Below are 12232 nucleotides of genomic sequence, written 5' to 3' on the forward strand. Positions count from 1 at the left end.
CATACACAAAACTGAGAAAATATGGCAATTTAAAAAATGTTAAAGGTTTTAGAACAGAATTTTCCTTTCAAATAAACTAAAACCCCAGTTAGCACTAACTGAACTGGGAAACAGTGCTGAAGAAATTGTTTTTCCAAAGAAATACAAATAGAAAAGTAATATACGTAGCCTTCATCCTTAAAGGGTACCTATTAGGGAGACAGGATATAAAGAGAATATTAAACAAGGTGTTATCTGTCTCAAATGTATTTTTATGAGAAAACACAAGTTAAATTGAGGATTTGTGTTTCAAAAGCAGCCTTCATCCTGTTAAAGAGATTATATAGATGTAAGCCAATATCTACATAACAATAAAACCAAGGACTCATAGTTTGCCTTTAGATTTTATATTTGAGGCCGCGCACAGTGGCTGATGCCTGTAATCCCAGCACTTTGGGAGGCTGAGGTGGCTGGATCACCTGAGATCAGGAGCTTGAGACCAGTCTGGCCAACATAGTGAAACCCTGTCTCTACTAAAAACACAAAAATTAGTTGGCTGTGCTGGCACACGCCTCTAGTCCCAGATTACTTGGGAGGCTGAAGTAGGAGAACCTCTTGAGGGTGCAGTGAGCCAAGATGGCACCACTGCACTCCAGGCCTGGGCAATGGAGTGATACTTTGTCTCAAAAAAAAAAAAAAAAAAAGATTTTATATTTGAAAACAGATTGTAATTTTATATATTTTGATTCTCTGAAACTTGACAATTCGTGTACATACTTATGGCAACTCTCAGTAGAGCAGGGTATTTTATTACTTATAATAATTTATCCTCCAGTTGTTCTAGAAACTTAGAAATTTACTTAACTCCAAAGAAAGAACTAAAGTTCTCCACAGAAGAGGTAGAGGTTAAAGTATTTCAAGTGAAGTAAATAACAGTAAATAAAGAATAAAAATAAAATAAAATATGCAACTATGAATAAAGGAAAAAGTCCACTGATTTCTCCATCTTCCTTGCTAGCTGCAGTTTACACAGGAAAACTAGGGTTCAGGGGCTGAGGTCAGCACTGAAATTGACTTTGAGGAAACAAACAGTCACATACATATGGCACTGAGACAGAACACAGTGTGCAGGAAACCTCCAGATTGTCTCATCTTTAGCTTCTAAGACAAAACCTCCACTCTAATCTATCAGAAAGTGGTTGACATTTTCCTTCAAAGTATTTAAAAAAGAAAGTCCATAAAGTCTTGTTAAGATGACCAAGTTTTCCACAATTCTCATAGTCTGGAAGCTAGGGATCTAACTTCTAAGGTCATTGGTCCCCCGTCATGTACTCCACTTTCCATTTCCGATCTTCAGATCCTCTTGAAATTAATTTCCTAGACCCCTATAATATTTTGGTTTGTTTCCAGCATGCTCTAGACTTCCCCTCAAACTTTTTCTTTACAAAGTCTTCTGTAAAATGGTCAACCTTCTGTGGCAAAAGCCAGATCCATGAAGCCAACTGTAGCTTCCCTTTAATTAATTATTACAAGTTTAGTTACCCCATGTCTTATTTTCTACTTTATAAATAAATACACATATACAGTCCTATGCCTTAAGCAAATCATAAAATTAAAAGTTTAATGAAAGTGTTCATCTTTCCACATAGTTCACTACAAATATTAGGTAATCATTGAATAAACTGCTGAACATTTTTCTGAATACTTTAATTCATTTGGAAAACTGTAGCATTTGCATAACCTTTCATGCTGAAATTGTCTGTAAAATTAAAATTCAGATTATAAACTATAGCTCAAATGTGGTATAAACAAGAAAATGATGCAATTAAACAATGCATTCCAATGATCCATTCTCATTCTAAATTGCGGTTGTGTCCCTGAAAGTATGCTATACTTCTATTAAATATATCCTTATCCATTAAACATTTTCCTTTGCCCACTGGTTGTGTTGTAATGACAAGTTCCACATTTCCATTATTAATCGGTGTATGTTAATGATCTTATGCTTCAGCTGGGTCTCCCTTCACTTCACCTTGCTTCATTAACAACAAGGGTATTAATTAACCCACAATCTACTGGCAGTGTAAAAGCATCAATTCCCTTGTTATCATACATAATATTGCATGTTCAAAGGTGGTGAGAATAGATTAACCCAGAAGATGAGCACCTCAATCGAAATCCACAGTCAAAATTTAATTTTTAATCACTTCTCATGTGAGTAGTCTGATAGCATCAGCTGGAACTAGGATCTCTCTCTCTCTCTGAGTTTCTTTCTCTCTCTCTCTCTCTCTCTCTCTCTCTCTCTCTCTCTCTCTCTCTCTCCAGCTTTTTGAAGTAGTTAGCTTACCCAGGGGCCATCCTGCTCACAGCTGGATGCAAGAAGCAGGTCTTTGTGCTGGAGATTAGAACACTCAAGTGGGTACTGAAGCACCTGATTTGGGGCTTACAGCTTGAGTTGAAAGTTAGATTTTTACTTCAATTATGCCTTTCATTCATGATTCCAGTCTTTAGCAAAAATAATCTTTGACATAAAACTCAGAATATATTTGGGCTTGTTTCCCGATTCAAATGGTCACCCAATCACTGAAGCAACTGAATTAACTTCTACTTTGGCTTCTTTATCTGTTAAATGGGGATAATTATCTTGCACAAGGATCCATCTAATGGGACAAGGTTTGAATAAATAAATTTGTGTCTGGAATAATCTTCGAACCTGGTTCTCATAGCTAGAAAGGGCCTCAAATGTCATGTGGCCTAAAGCCTCTGCTTTTATAAGTGAAACAACTGAGAAAATTTCTACACAATTCGAATTATCTCATCACTTTGTCAGCATTAATTTGCAAAGCCTTCCGATGCTTCAATTATGGTCAACAAATATAGTACAGTACATTCTCCATATTAGTAATTAGGAGAGAAGCTCGAGGAACTACCAAAATCCAAACCAAACCAAAACAAAACCACAGCACACACATTATAAAGCATAACAGAAATCATAATCTAATTTGAGCACTTTTTCTCTCTTGACAGCATTCTGGAGATTTTTACTGTCACTGTGGGTAGCTGTTTCAAGTCTTGGCTTTATCTAGAAAAAAAAGCCCTTACCAAACAGTGGTACTCTTCATCTGCATCTGAGGCACACCCAGGGCAGCTGGAGTTTGTGCAAATGAATTCAATCTTTCATTGATTTTTCTTTATTAGCAGGTATGCAAACAAATTCATCTTTTTTTTTTGAGACAGACTCTCACTCCGTCATCCAGGCCGGACTGCAGTGGTGCAATCTCAGCTCACTGAAACCTCCCCCTTCCGGGTTCAAGCAATTCTCATGCCTCAGCACCACCACTCCTGGCTTTTTGTATTTTCAGTAGAGGCTAGTGTGCGACCCGCAGAGACCCTTCCCAAAGCAAATGAGAGCGAGGAGTTGTTAAGCCGAGTCCAGGTTTATTGGGGTTTGCGGGCAACTCGAGCGGGAGAGGGAAGAGCTGCACCCAGCAGCTGCCGGAGAGGGTTTTTATAGGGGCGGCGGCCTGTTTAGGCAAGGTGTTGTCAAGTGATTGGTGGCGGTTGGGCATGGGCGAAGGGGGAGTATTGTGGAGTGCAGGGATTGGCTTAGCTTTGGCGGGCTAAGGTGGGGAGTACAGGTGAGGTGTTATGGAGTGACTGGTGGAGGTTAAACAAAGAAGAAGGAAGAGCCATGTGGCAAGAGGGGATGGGCTCCGGAGGCGGTCCGCTGGATGTGGGTCCCGGGCATGGGGAATGGGCCCTTTCTACCTAACAGCTAGGCTTTACCATGTTGGCCAGTCTGGTCTCGAACTCCCGACCTCAACTGATCTGCCGGCCTTGGCCTCTCAAAGTGTGCAATCTAAGATTTTAAAGCGACAGTTTCATAAAGCTGAAAAAGACTAAGTAGCAGCCCAGTCCAGTTATTTGCCTTGGATAAAGTGATTTTCACAGTTCAAGGCGGTAGAAAGCTGATATCTTTATCAAACATTTCCACAAAGGCAGATTCTGTGGGTTTCAACAGTAGTTATTTACCATCTGGGGATACCTATTCATACTTCAAATTTCTTTTATGTTATTTTAAAATTTTTAATTAAGTCTATTTCTTTTGATTCTGAACTTCATTGCATTTGATGAGAAGTTTAATGTTAATTCTTAAAATACTTTAAATACATTAAACTATCCTTCAGTTTTTTTATTTTTAAAGACATGGATATAGTTATCCCAAATTAGTGCCTGGAATGATACTGGTTATCTGGAAACCCATCATCTAATATACAATATTTTCCTACTTATTTTGTTTATTGTCTGATTCCCTCCAATAGAATACAAGCCTTCAGGAGGGTAAGGAGTTTGTCTATTTTGTATCCCTGGCATTTAGAACAGTGCCTATGCAGTTGGAAGTCAAAGATGTTTAAAGGAATTAAATAAATAAAGGAACTAAAATTTTCTAAGATATTCATTCAGGTGCATACACAAACGGAATAACTAGAAATACACTGCTATATTTTTTCTAAAAGAAGCGTATAAAGCTGAAACTTAAGGAAGTGAAGGGAAATGGCTAGTAGAAGAGATACGATGTAGTATATTTTATCACTCAGGGAAAACTGCTGCTTTTCTCCTGCAACACTTTCTGAATATCCCAAAATGGCTTGGTAATAAAACTCTGCAAATGGAATTTAGTAGTAAGGTGATAAATCAAAGCTATTCTTTAGAACTGTTACGGCAGAATTTCCCAAAGGAACTTAAAAAGTTTCCCATTGGACAAGGTTCTATAAAAACACACTTAAATCATCAGCAGGTATGGCCACTCAGCCTTGGATTCTAAGCTTAATACCCCGACAGCATTCTAACAGCTCTATGAGGCTGCAGAAATGCAGCAGTGATACGAAGTTAGGCCAAATTTCCATCACTTGTGCAAGGGCTAAGTGATGGTGTTTTCAGCATAAAATGACTTTGGAGGTCATCCACACGAATTCTCAGGTCTCCCACCTATCTAAAATTCTATGGTTCTGTAACATATTTTGAAAGGAAAGAAGATATAGATCTTTTTGAATCAAAGAGTTTTGGTGATGAAAGACACTTTAGAGATCATTTCATTTATTACTTGCTCAAAGTCTCTGGCTGTTTTTTTAATGAAGTCCAGATCTGGTACTCCAGACATTAGAATTTCATTTTAGTGACCTTTCTACTACTCTGCTATGTGCATTTTCTCCTTTCTTAAAACATTATTTCTTTCAGAAGCATTCTTGGCTGTGAAACCTAAGGACCACCCAGGAATTTGTGTAGTGTGACAGAATCCACACAAAAATCCAAATGGCTTTTGTTCACTATAGTTGCACCTTCTCATTCCAAGAGCTAAGAAACCAAACATTTTGTGTGTCCAGTACCTCTGTTCCCTCTGATGGTGTCGTTTTCTCCAAAACCACTTTAATGGATGGACTGGCAGTGTAAGTTTGTCAGTTATGAACTTCCCAGGCTGTAGAACTCCAGGGCAGGGGCCAGTGAACATGAGGCTGGACACAGAGTCCTCTAAGAGGGGTCAGAAACGGGAATGATGTCCCTGACTCTCTGTGCATCTATAACCATTAGAAACCTGGAATAGGTCTTTAAAAATGTAGAAGTGAGACAATGTTCTATTTCAGTGGCTTTCAGCTTGGCTACAGATTGCATCCCCTGGGGAACTTTTAAAGCCCTTCAGGCCTAGGCCTCAACTGAGGCCAACTGAATTAGAAATAAAAAGACAAAAACAGAAGATAATTCCGTGTGCATATCAATTGCACAAAATCATGAAAAGACTTACCACCATCTAAATATTTACCCACCCTCAAAAAGTTTTAGTACTGCAAAAGCCATGCTGCTACAGGATTATTATGGTCTGGTAACCTGAGAGAAAAAGCCTGGAATACAGGCACCCAGCATCATTCCAGACATACAAACAGGCAAGGTAAGCAAGAAGAAGTTCACCTACATTGTCTTCTATCTTTCCAAGGAGAAGAAAAAAGATATTCTTAATTTTCCTCTATGAAAATTACATCATTAAATATCAAGGGATGATCATGAGCTTGGTGCTGGCAGGAGAGATTAGAAAGTTAATAGAAACTGAGGTACCTGCCCTTGCTTTACTCAATGTTTTATCAGTGCAATGCTTAAGAAAAGCCACAAGGCTGACCATCAAGAGCTTCTGGATGGTATCAATTGAGTGAGACACTCCTATCATATAAAACAGGCACTCTTCACAGAGGTTGTTTCCTCTTTAGAACAGTAAGGAACTCACTTCTTCAATCACATGCTCAACCTACTATGTGCTGCTAAACGTGAACCCCCAACACTGAGGTATCTCCGAAAGAATCAAGGCAGGCTGTGTAGACATTTCCACACAGAGGCATGTTAACAGAATATACTGAATGATAACCTCCTGAAATTAAAAAAAAAAAAAAAAAAAAAAAAAAAAAGCAGCCATACCTAAAGGAAATCAGGTCAGGCCTAATGAGAATCAGCTGGTAGGCTTTACCTATTCCTACTATTCTATTCTCTGTTGGCTTTTTTTTTCTTGGAAACCTGTAATCATAAGTTCCTTCTCTTCAAAAAGATGAATAAGGAAATGGGAAAGGATATATTTCTTGTTTTCCCTGAGGTAGACCTGTCATAACACAAATTCAGAAAGGAAAATCAATAAGAAGGGGTTTCTCTATATAATCCACAGTTTTCCCCATGCTTTGAAACAGAAATCATCATTCACTACAGAAGCATCCGTAAGCAAAACACAATTTATCTTCTCTAGGGAGGAGAAAGGGTTAAACAGGTCCAGCTACCAGCAGGACCACAACAGAGCAGGACTAGCTGGGCCCAATGTTGCTCCTCCATCCCTTCAACTCCTCTAACTCACAGCTCCTTGTTTTTTTCTTTCTCGCCTTCCTTGAAATTCTCTCATGTAAATCTCATACGCAATGATGTTTGCCCTATTTCTGGAAAGATAAAAGATAAAACTACAGAAACAACTTGATTTTCCTCTAACATTTCCAAATATTTCAAGTCAAAACCTGAACCTTGGGGGGAAAAAAAAAAGGAAATCTTTGAAAATAGCTTCAATCACCGTCCAGGTTCACAAATAAATATCTGGTTACCAGACTCACAGCTTTCCTACTTTAAACAATGAAGAACTATTGAAGAAAGGAAGAAATATTGAAAGATTTAGATGACAATGAATTTCATTGCTGCTTGCTTTCAGAGAGCTAACTTAGTAAACAAAAAGGGAGCTTGTCACAGATGAATGAACATTTCAAAACTGGCTGCAAAGAAAGACCCAAATGCCTCGTTGATTTACTTGTTCCTTATCAGCATTTTCCACTGATCTTCTCTTTAAGAGTTTAAGAAATTCACTCGTTCATTCAGGCACTCCTTCATTCCATAGATATCACTGGATGACTTCTTGCGCCTTTCATTACCAAGAAGGAAAGATACGCACTTTAGGAACTATGAAAATATGTAAAGCAGGTGTGTGGGGGTCAACTCATTTAGGAAAATCATTAGTAGGTTGCTTTTAAGCACCTCTAAAATTATTTCCTTTAAAAACTTAGCTTGATTTGCTGACAAAATACTGTATGAATTGTTTAGTTTTTTTCATATTCTATTCTCGAGTCTAGTAACAACAGAAATGTCTTATATTAATAGCCCTGGCATTCTCCTCCTGCTATATTCCATGGAGTAAACTTCATCTATTTGCATGTTAACATCCATCAGTATTTCTACTGTCCTATGGGAGCACAGAGGGCCTCCTCTATTGGGTCCTGCAGCTACATTTTCACAATTTAGTGACTTTTGTGGGAAAGGGATGAGAAATTACTCACATCTCTTGTTCAGCTATCTTTCCTATCCTCTGGTGGGTCCAAAAATGTAAGAATCCAGAACAGGCTCATCCCAGCCTCCAGGACCATTCCTTTTCTCCCATGGACCCTCTCCTCCTCACTGCTATTGGACCGTGTGGAGGGCCACCATATGGCTGCACGCGGCCCCAGATGGCTCCATCTCCCTAAAAGGGGCGCTCAAGAACATAAAAATGCTGCTGTGTACTTTTATTGCAGCCCCTTCTCACTTTCCTCCATCTGTCCTCCATATGGTTTATGCAACTCTCTTCAGCTCCTGCATACCGGGGTCTTTGATAATGAGGGTTGCTTACCTAACCGAGATAAAGAACTAGAATTCACCTTTGTCAGTGACAAGGGGCCTTGTTACTTTAAATGTCTGATTTGCTTAGTATTCAAACTATTAATACCTGCTTTGCTTCAATTTGCACGCACTTGTTTTATATTTATTATATTTCTTGTAATCTTATTAACAGAAACCACGTGGTGGCTTTTCTGTTCAGTTTTCTCCAAGTGCCACAGTTGAGGTTTGAACAGCTACATGTGACTTCCACTTAAGTGTCTCTTTTATATACATATTAATCACTTTCTCCAAAGTTGACTTTCCCATTTTCATAAAATCTTTCTTTGATGGAAGTTGTTACCATTTTTGCCATTCAGATGACTCTGCAAAACTCTAAAGTTTCACATGTGTCTTCCTCCCAAACTCTAAGGAAAAGAATTCGTATTAGGCGAGGTGACCCCAACCAACCCCTTCGTCCCCACTTAGGTTGGTGCTGGGAAAGTCAAGCCATGAAGTCCTGGTTCTCTTGGCTTTGTGAGCACAAGGCAGAAGTGACATATGTGATCCCAGGAGTTGGTATAACTGAGAAGAAAGCAAGAATAAGTCACTAGACAGCATGTAAACCACTGTATTTCCCAATAGGAGGCAACTTCTGACATCAGCAACAATAATAAGAGTAATCTGTCATTCTCAGTGTTAAGTACTGGGAACTTGTGAGCACCTGAGCCATTTTCTCAGAAGTAAAGAGAACATAAACCGATGACAATTAGAAAGAAAAAGAAATCAAGCTAGGCCTGCGCAAGTTTTAATAATTTCCCTACTTGCTAATGTGACCCAGACACAAAGTCTTGCATTATAGAACTTTAGTGTTTGTTATTAAGAAGAAGAAAGCATTCAGTCTTTCCAGACGTCTATTAAAGTGTCTTTTCCATGGCAGATAATTTGCCTATACTCTAGTTCAAACCACCTGTGTAAAGCAGTCTGGTAGTCAGTAGACTGAAAATTAGACCCACGTCCATGATGATTATATTTGATGAAGCAGAACAGGAGAATAGTGCTAAAATGCACAAAATATTAATCTATAGACATACAAAATCAACCCAGCAAATGCCAAGAGAATATGTTTTTTTTTTTTTTTTTTTTTTTTTAGTGGTGTGTTTAGGGTTTATAAATGACAGCTATTGATTTTGTCTTCAAACATATGCAAAATAAGGTATCTATCTGAATTTTAAAACCAAACAATAACTTTCTGTAGGATACATGATTAGGTCATTTTCGTACTTTTTTTGGTGACCATTTACGTATTTCACACATCCTTATTTCTCTTATTGTCCTTAATAATGGAATATAGACCCAGACATCACTTATGTTCAGACACAACTCCAGGAACACAAGGAAATTCCTGTTCCCACCTAAGCTGTCATTTAACAATCCTTCCTGCACAGCAAAATCTAAGAATCTCACAGGTTCTATGGTAGGAGCAAAAAGTGCATTTTAGTTAAGGAATCAAGTTGTAAAATACAGGCTACAGTCAGAGGCCTATTCATTGGAATAACTGCTCCAGCACGGAACAAATTACAAATTCTGGTTAAGAGAAGCAAGTACTCTCCCTTCTGAGATAAAGGAAGTTACGGATAAGTCATTTTGTAAGTGGAATAGTAGGGTTTCCAAAAGTGCATAGGTGAAAAAGCAAAATGGGTGTTCTTCTCAGATTACATTTAAAAGACAAGAAGTCTGATCAATAAGGCTTTAGTGCACTACAATTTCTGGCTGAAAAGCTGTATCATAGCCTGTACCTCGGGGCTTGTTCTGACCAAGCAGTTTGTAAACCACTTGGAAAAAGGCAGAAGTTGCCACTAACCATGTAGCCGCTGAGTAGTTGCATTAATTGTTGACATTTGGCACGGAGGCTGCTGCCCCCAGCTCAGCAGTGCCTACATGTCAGGTGAATGCCTGCTAACCGCCCTCCCTTTTGTGTTTCTTTTCATTGAACATGGGCTATTGAATGTTGGCCTCTTGCCAACTGTCTTTAGGTGAGATTTGGGAAAAATTGCCAAAGAAACAAGAAGAGCTGCCTTCATATCATTTTCTTTGTACAGCTACTTCCCAGGGAGCTGCTTGGGATCTACCTGTGTCCATTTACTGGATTTAAACAAATCAGCACAAGGCAAGGGATGAGTTGCACAAAGCATATGCTATTTCTCCCCACCCCGGTTTCAGCTAACAGTGGGAACCTTGCCCCTGAGGGTACTGACAAGGGCATCAGCTGCTGTGAGTCTGGAAGCATGAGCTACTCAGAGCCTTACCTGTTTCTTTGTCCTGGACTTCTTCCAGGTGCAAGTCATTCAAAAGGTGCTCCAAAATCTTCTCTGGGGTCCCAGACACCACCACATATCTGTCAGAGAGCAGAGAGTCCACTGAGTCATCCTCCGTGGAAGACTGCGAGCGGCTGCTCCATTCATCGTCCTCATCCTCCTCGTCGATGTATTTGAAATAAGGCACATCGAAGGTAGGCAAGGGCAGCTCTCGGTCTGAGAGCGCTGCAGCAGAATCTTTCCTCTCCAAATGAGGGTCAAAGACCCTCAGCCGGGAGCTGCCCATTGTGAACGGTTACTAACAAAGGCATCCCCTAAATGCTAAGAGATCTTGCCATCCCTGTCCTTTCACTGGGAACTGAGTCCATCTGGCTGCTAAGAGCTCTGCAGTCAGCTAGAACGCTGGAGAGGCGGAGAGAAAAGAGAGGGAGGGAGGGTAGAGGAGGCAGAGAGCGAGTGAGATGGAGCAAGGGAAGGGAAGGCAGGCAGGGAAAAGGAAACGGGAGCGCGTGCCTCTGTGGCTGCAGGGAAACTCTCACCTCCAATGGCTCTCCGCACTCCCAGCTGTGGGGGCTGGGCCACAGCACTGCACTTTCTTCAGCACCAGGACGCTCTGGTCTTGCTCTTTAACCTGAACAGTCGTCACTTCATCATCTTGCTTTAATTGTGGACAGGGATGATGGATGAGAGAAGGAAAAAGAGAGAGAAAATTAAAAGGGCGGGGGGAAGGAGCTAACTAAAGCTGCATTCTCTAGAGTTGTTTTACAGGATCATCTCTTTAAAGATTCAAAATAAATTAGGAGTCTAGACCAAAATCTCCCTCTAATAGTAAAGTATCCAGGCTCAAGTGCTATAAAAACTTAAAACATTAGAGAGACATAAATAGTTTAAAGGAAATAAAAAAAAAAATAGAAGTGGAATTCAGAGTTTATTTTGAAAACTACCTGAACAATTTAGAAACTGCAAAGTTCAAAGTTTCAAAAAGTACAAATACTAATTACATGTATACTATCTTCTCTTTTACCTGGTATATGTTTACTAAACACTCTATTAAAGTTGAAAAATCATAAAAAAAATACATTATTTAAACAATAAGACAGTGAGTAAGCCATATTCAGTAGCTGTAATCACCCTTACTTTAAAAGGCAGGCAAGGAAAAAAAAAAAAAAACTACCCACTTCATCATTCAGTTCAATTTTTTTTTCAGACTTGAGAAGGCCTTCAAATTTATCATGTACTTGTTTTGGCAGGAAACAAGCAAAAATGGATCTCTAGTTAGAATCTCATCTAGGCTGAAATTTGGATGTCATGGGTGAGTGCACAGACTTTCTTCACCTCAGTCCCTTTTTAAAAAGGAGAGATGGCTGAACCATCATTCATTTCTGCATACACAGCTTCCACAGCCCAGAGTGAGTGTAGCCCGCTGACGTGGCTCTGTCACAGAGGACAGCTTTGCTGCTGACCCAGCAGGCTGGCCTCAGACTCTGAGAGCCATAAACACTTCCAGAGTGTTTAGTGTGAAATTCTTTCGACGTGCAACACGCAGTAAGCATAAGGTAGCCCGGGGAAAAAAGAACTTTAAGTTGCCTGTCAGAAAATCTAGCTTCCCTATTTCTGAGGATTTGAGCAAAAGATTAAAGCAAGAAAAGTTGAGAGTAAGTAGGTTTCACTTTAAAAACGATATCACCTCTTTAAAAAGGGTACTACATGCTTAGGGTTCCTAGCACGTTTCCCCTAATGACAGAAAATCCTACCTACCTAGGCTCAGGTACAAACATAAAAGAGGATATCCC

The 12232-nt window shown here is 39.5% G+C and overlaps 1 protein-coding gene across 6 annotated transcripts in view; it reads right to left on the reverse strand.

Annotated features, from left to right (window-relative positions):
* RAPGEF5 (Rap guanine nucleotide exchange factor 5) overlaps positions 1 to 12232 on the reverse strand; it is a 487242-nt gene that overhangs the window by 65540 nt on the left and 409470 nt on the right. For 5 of the 6 annotated variants that reach the window (XM_074379608.1, XM_074379607.1, XM_074379606.1 and 2 more), the window contains exons 10-11: positions 10979 to 11097; positions 10431 to 10519 (exon numbers count right to left, since the gene is read on the reverse strand). In XM_074379608.1, coding sequence (XP_074235709.1) covers positions 10431 to 10519; positions 10979 to 11097 — 208 coding nt within the window. Of the gene's footprint in view, positions 1 to 10430; positions 10816 to 10978; positions 11098 to 12232 lie in introns of those variants that run through there. The other variant, XM_039472888.2, reaches the window with a different exon arrangement.

This window comes from Saimiri boliviensis, chromosome 10 (assembly GCF_048565385.1).
Source record: "Saimiri boliviensis isolate mSaiBol1 chromosome 10, mSaiBol1.pri, whole genome shotgun sequence".
Taxonomy (NCBI): domain Eukaryota; kingdom Metazoa; phylum Chordata; class Mammalia; order Primates; family Cebidae; genus Saimiri; species Saimiri boliviensis.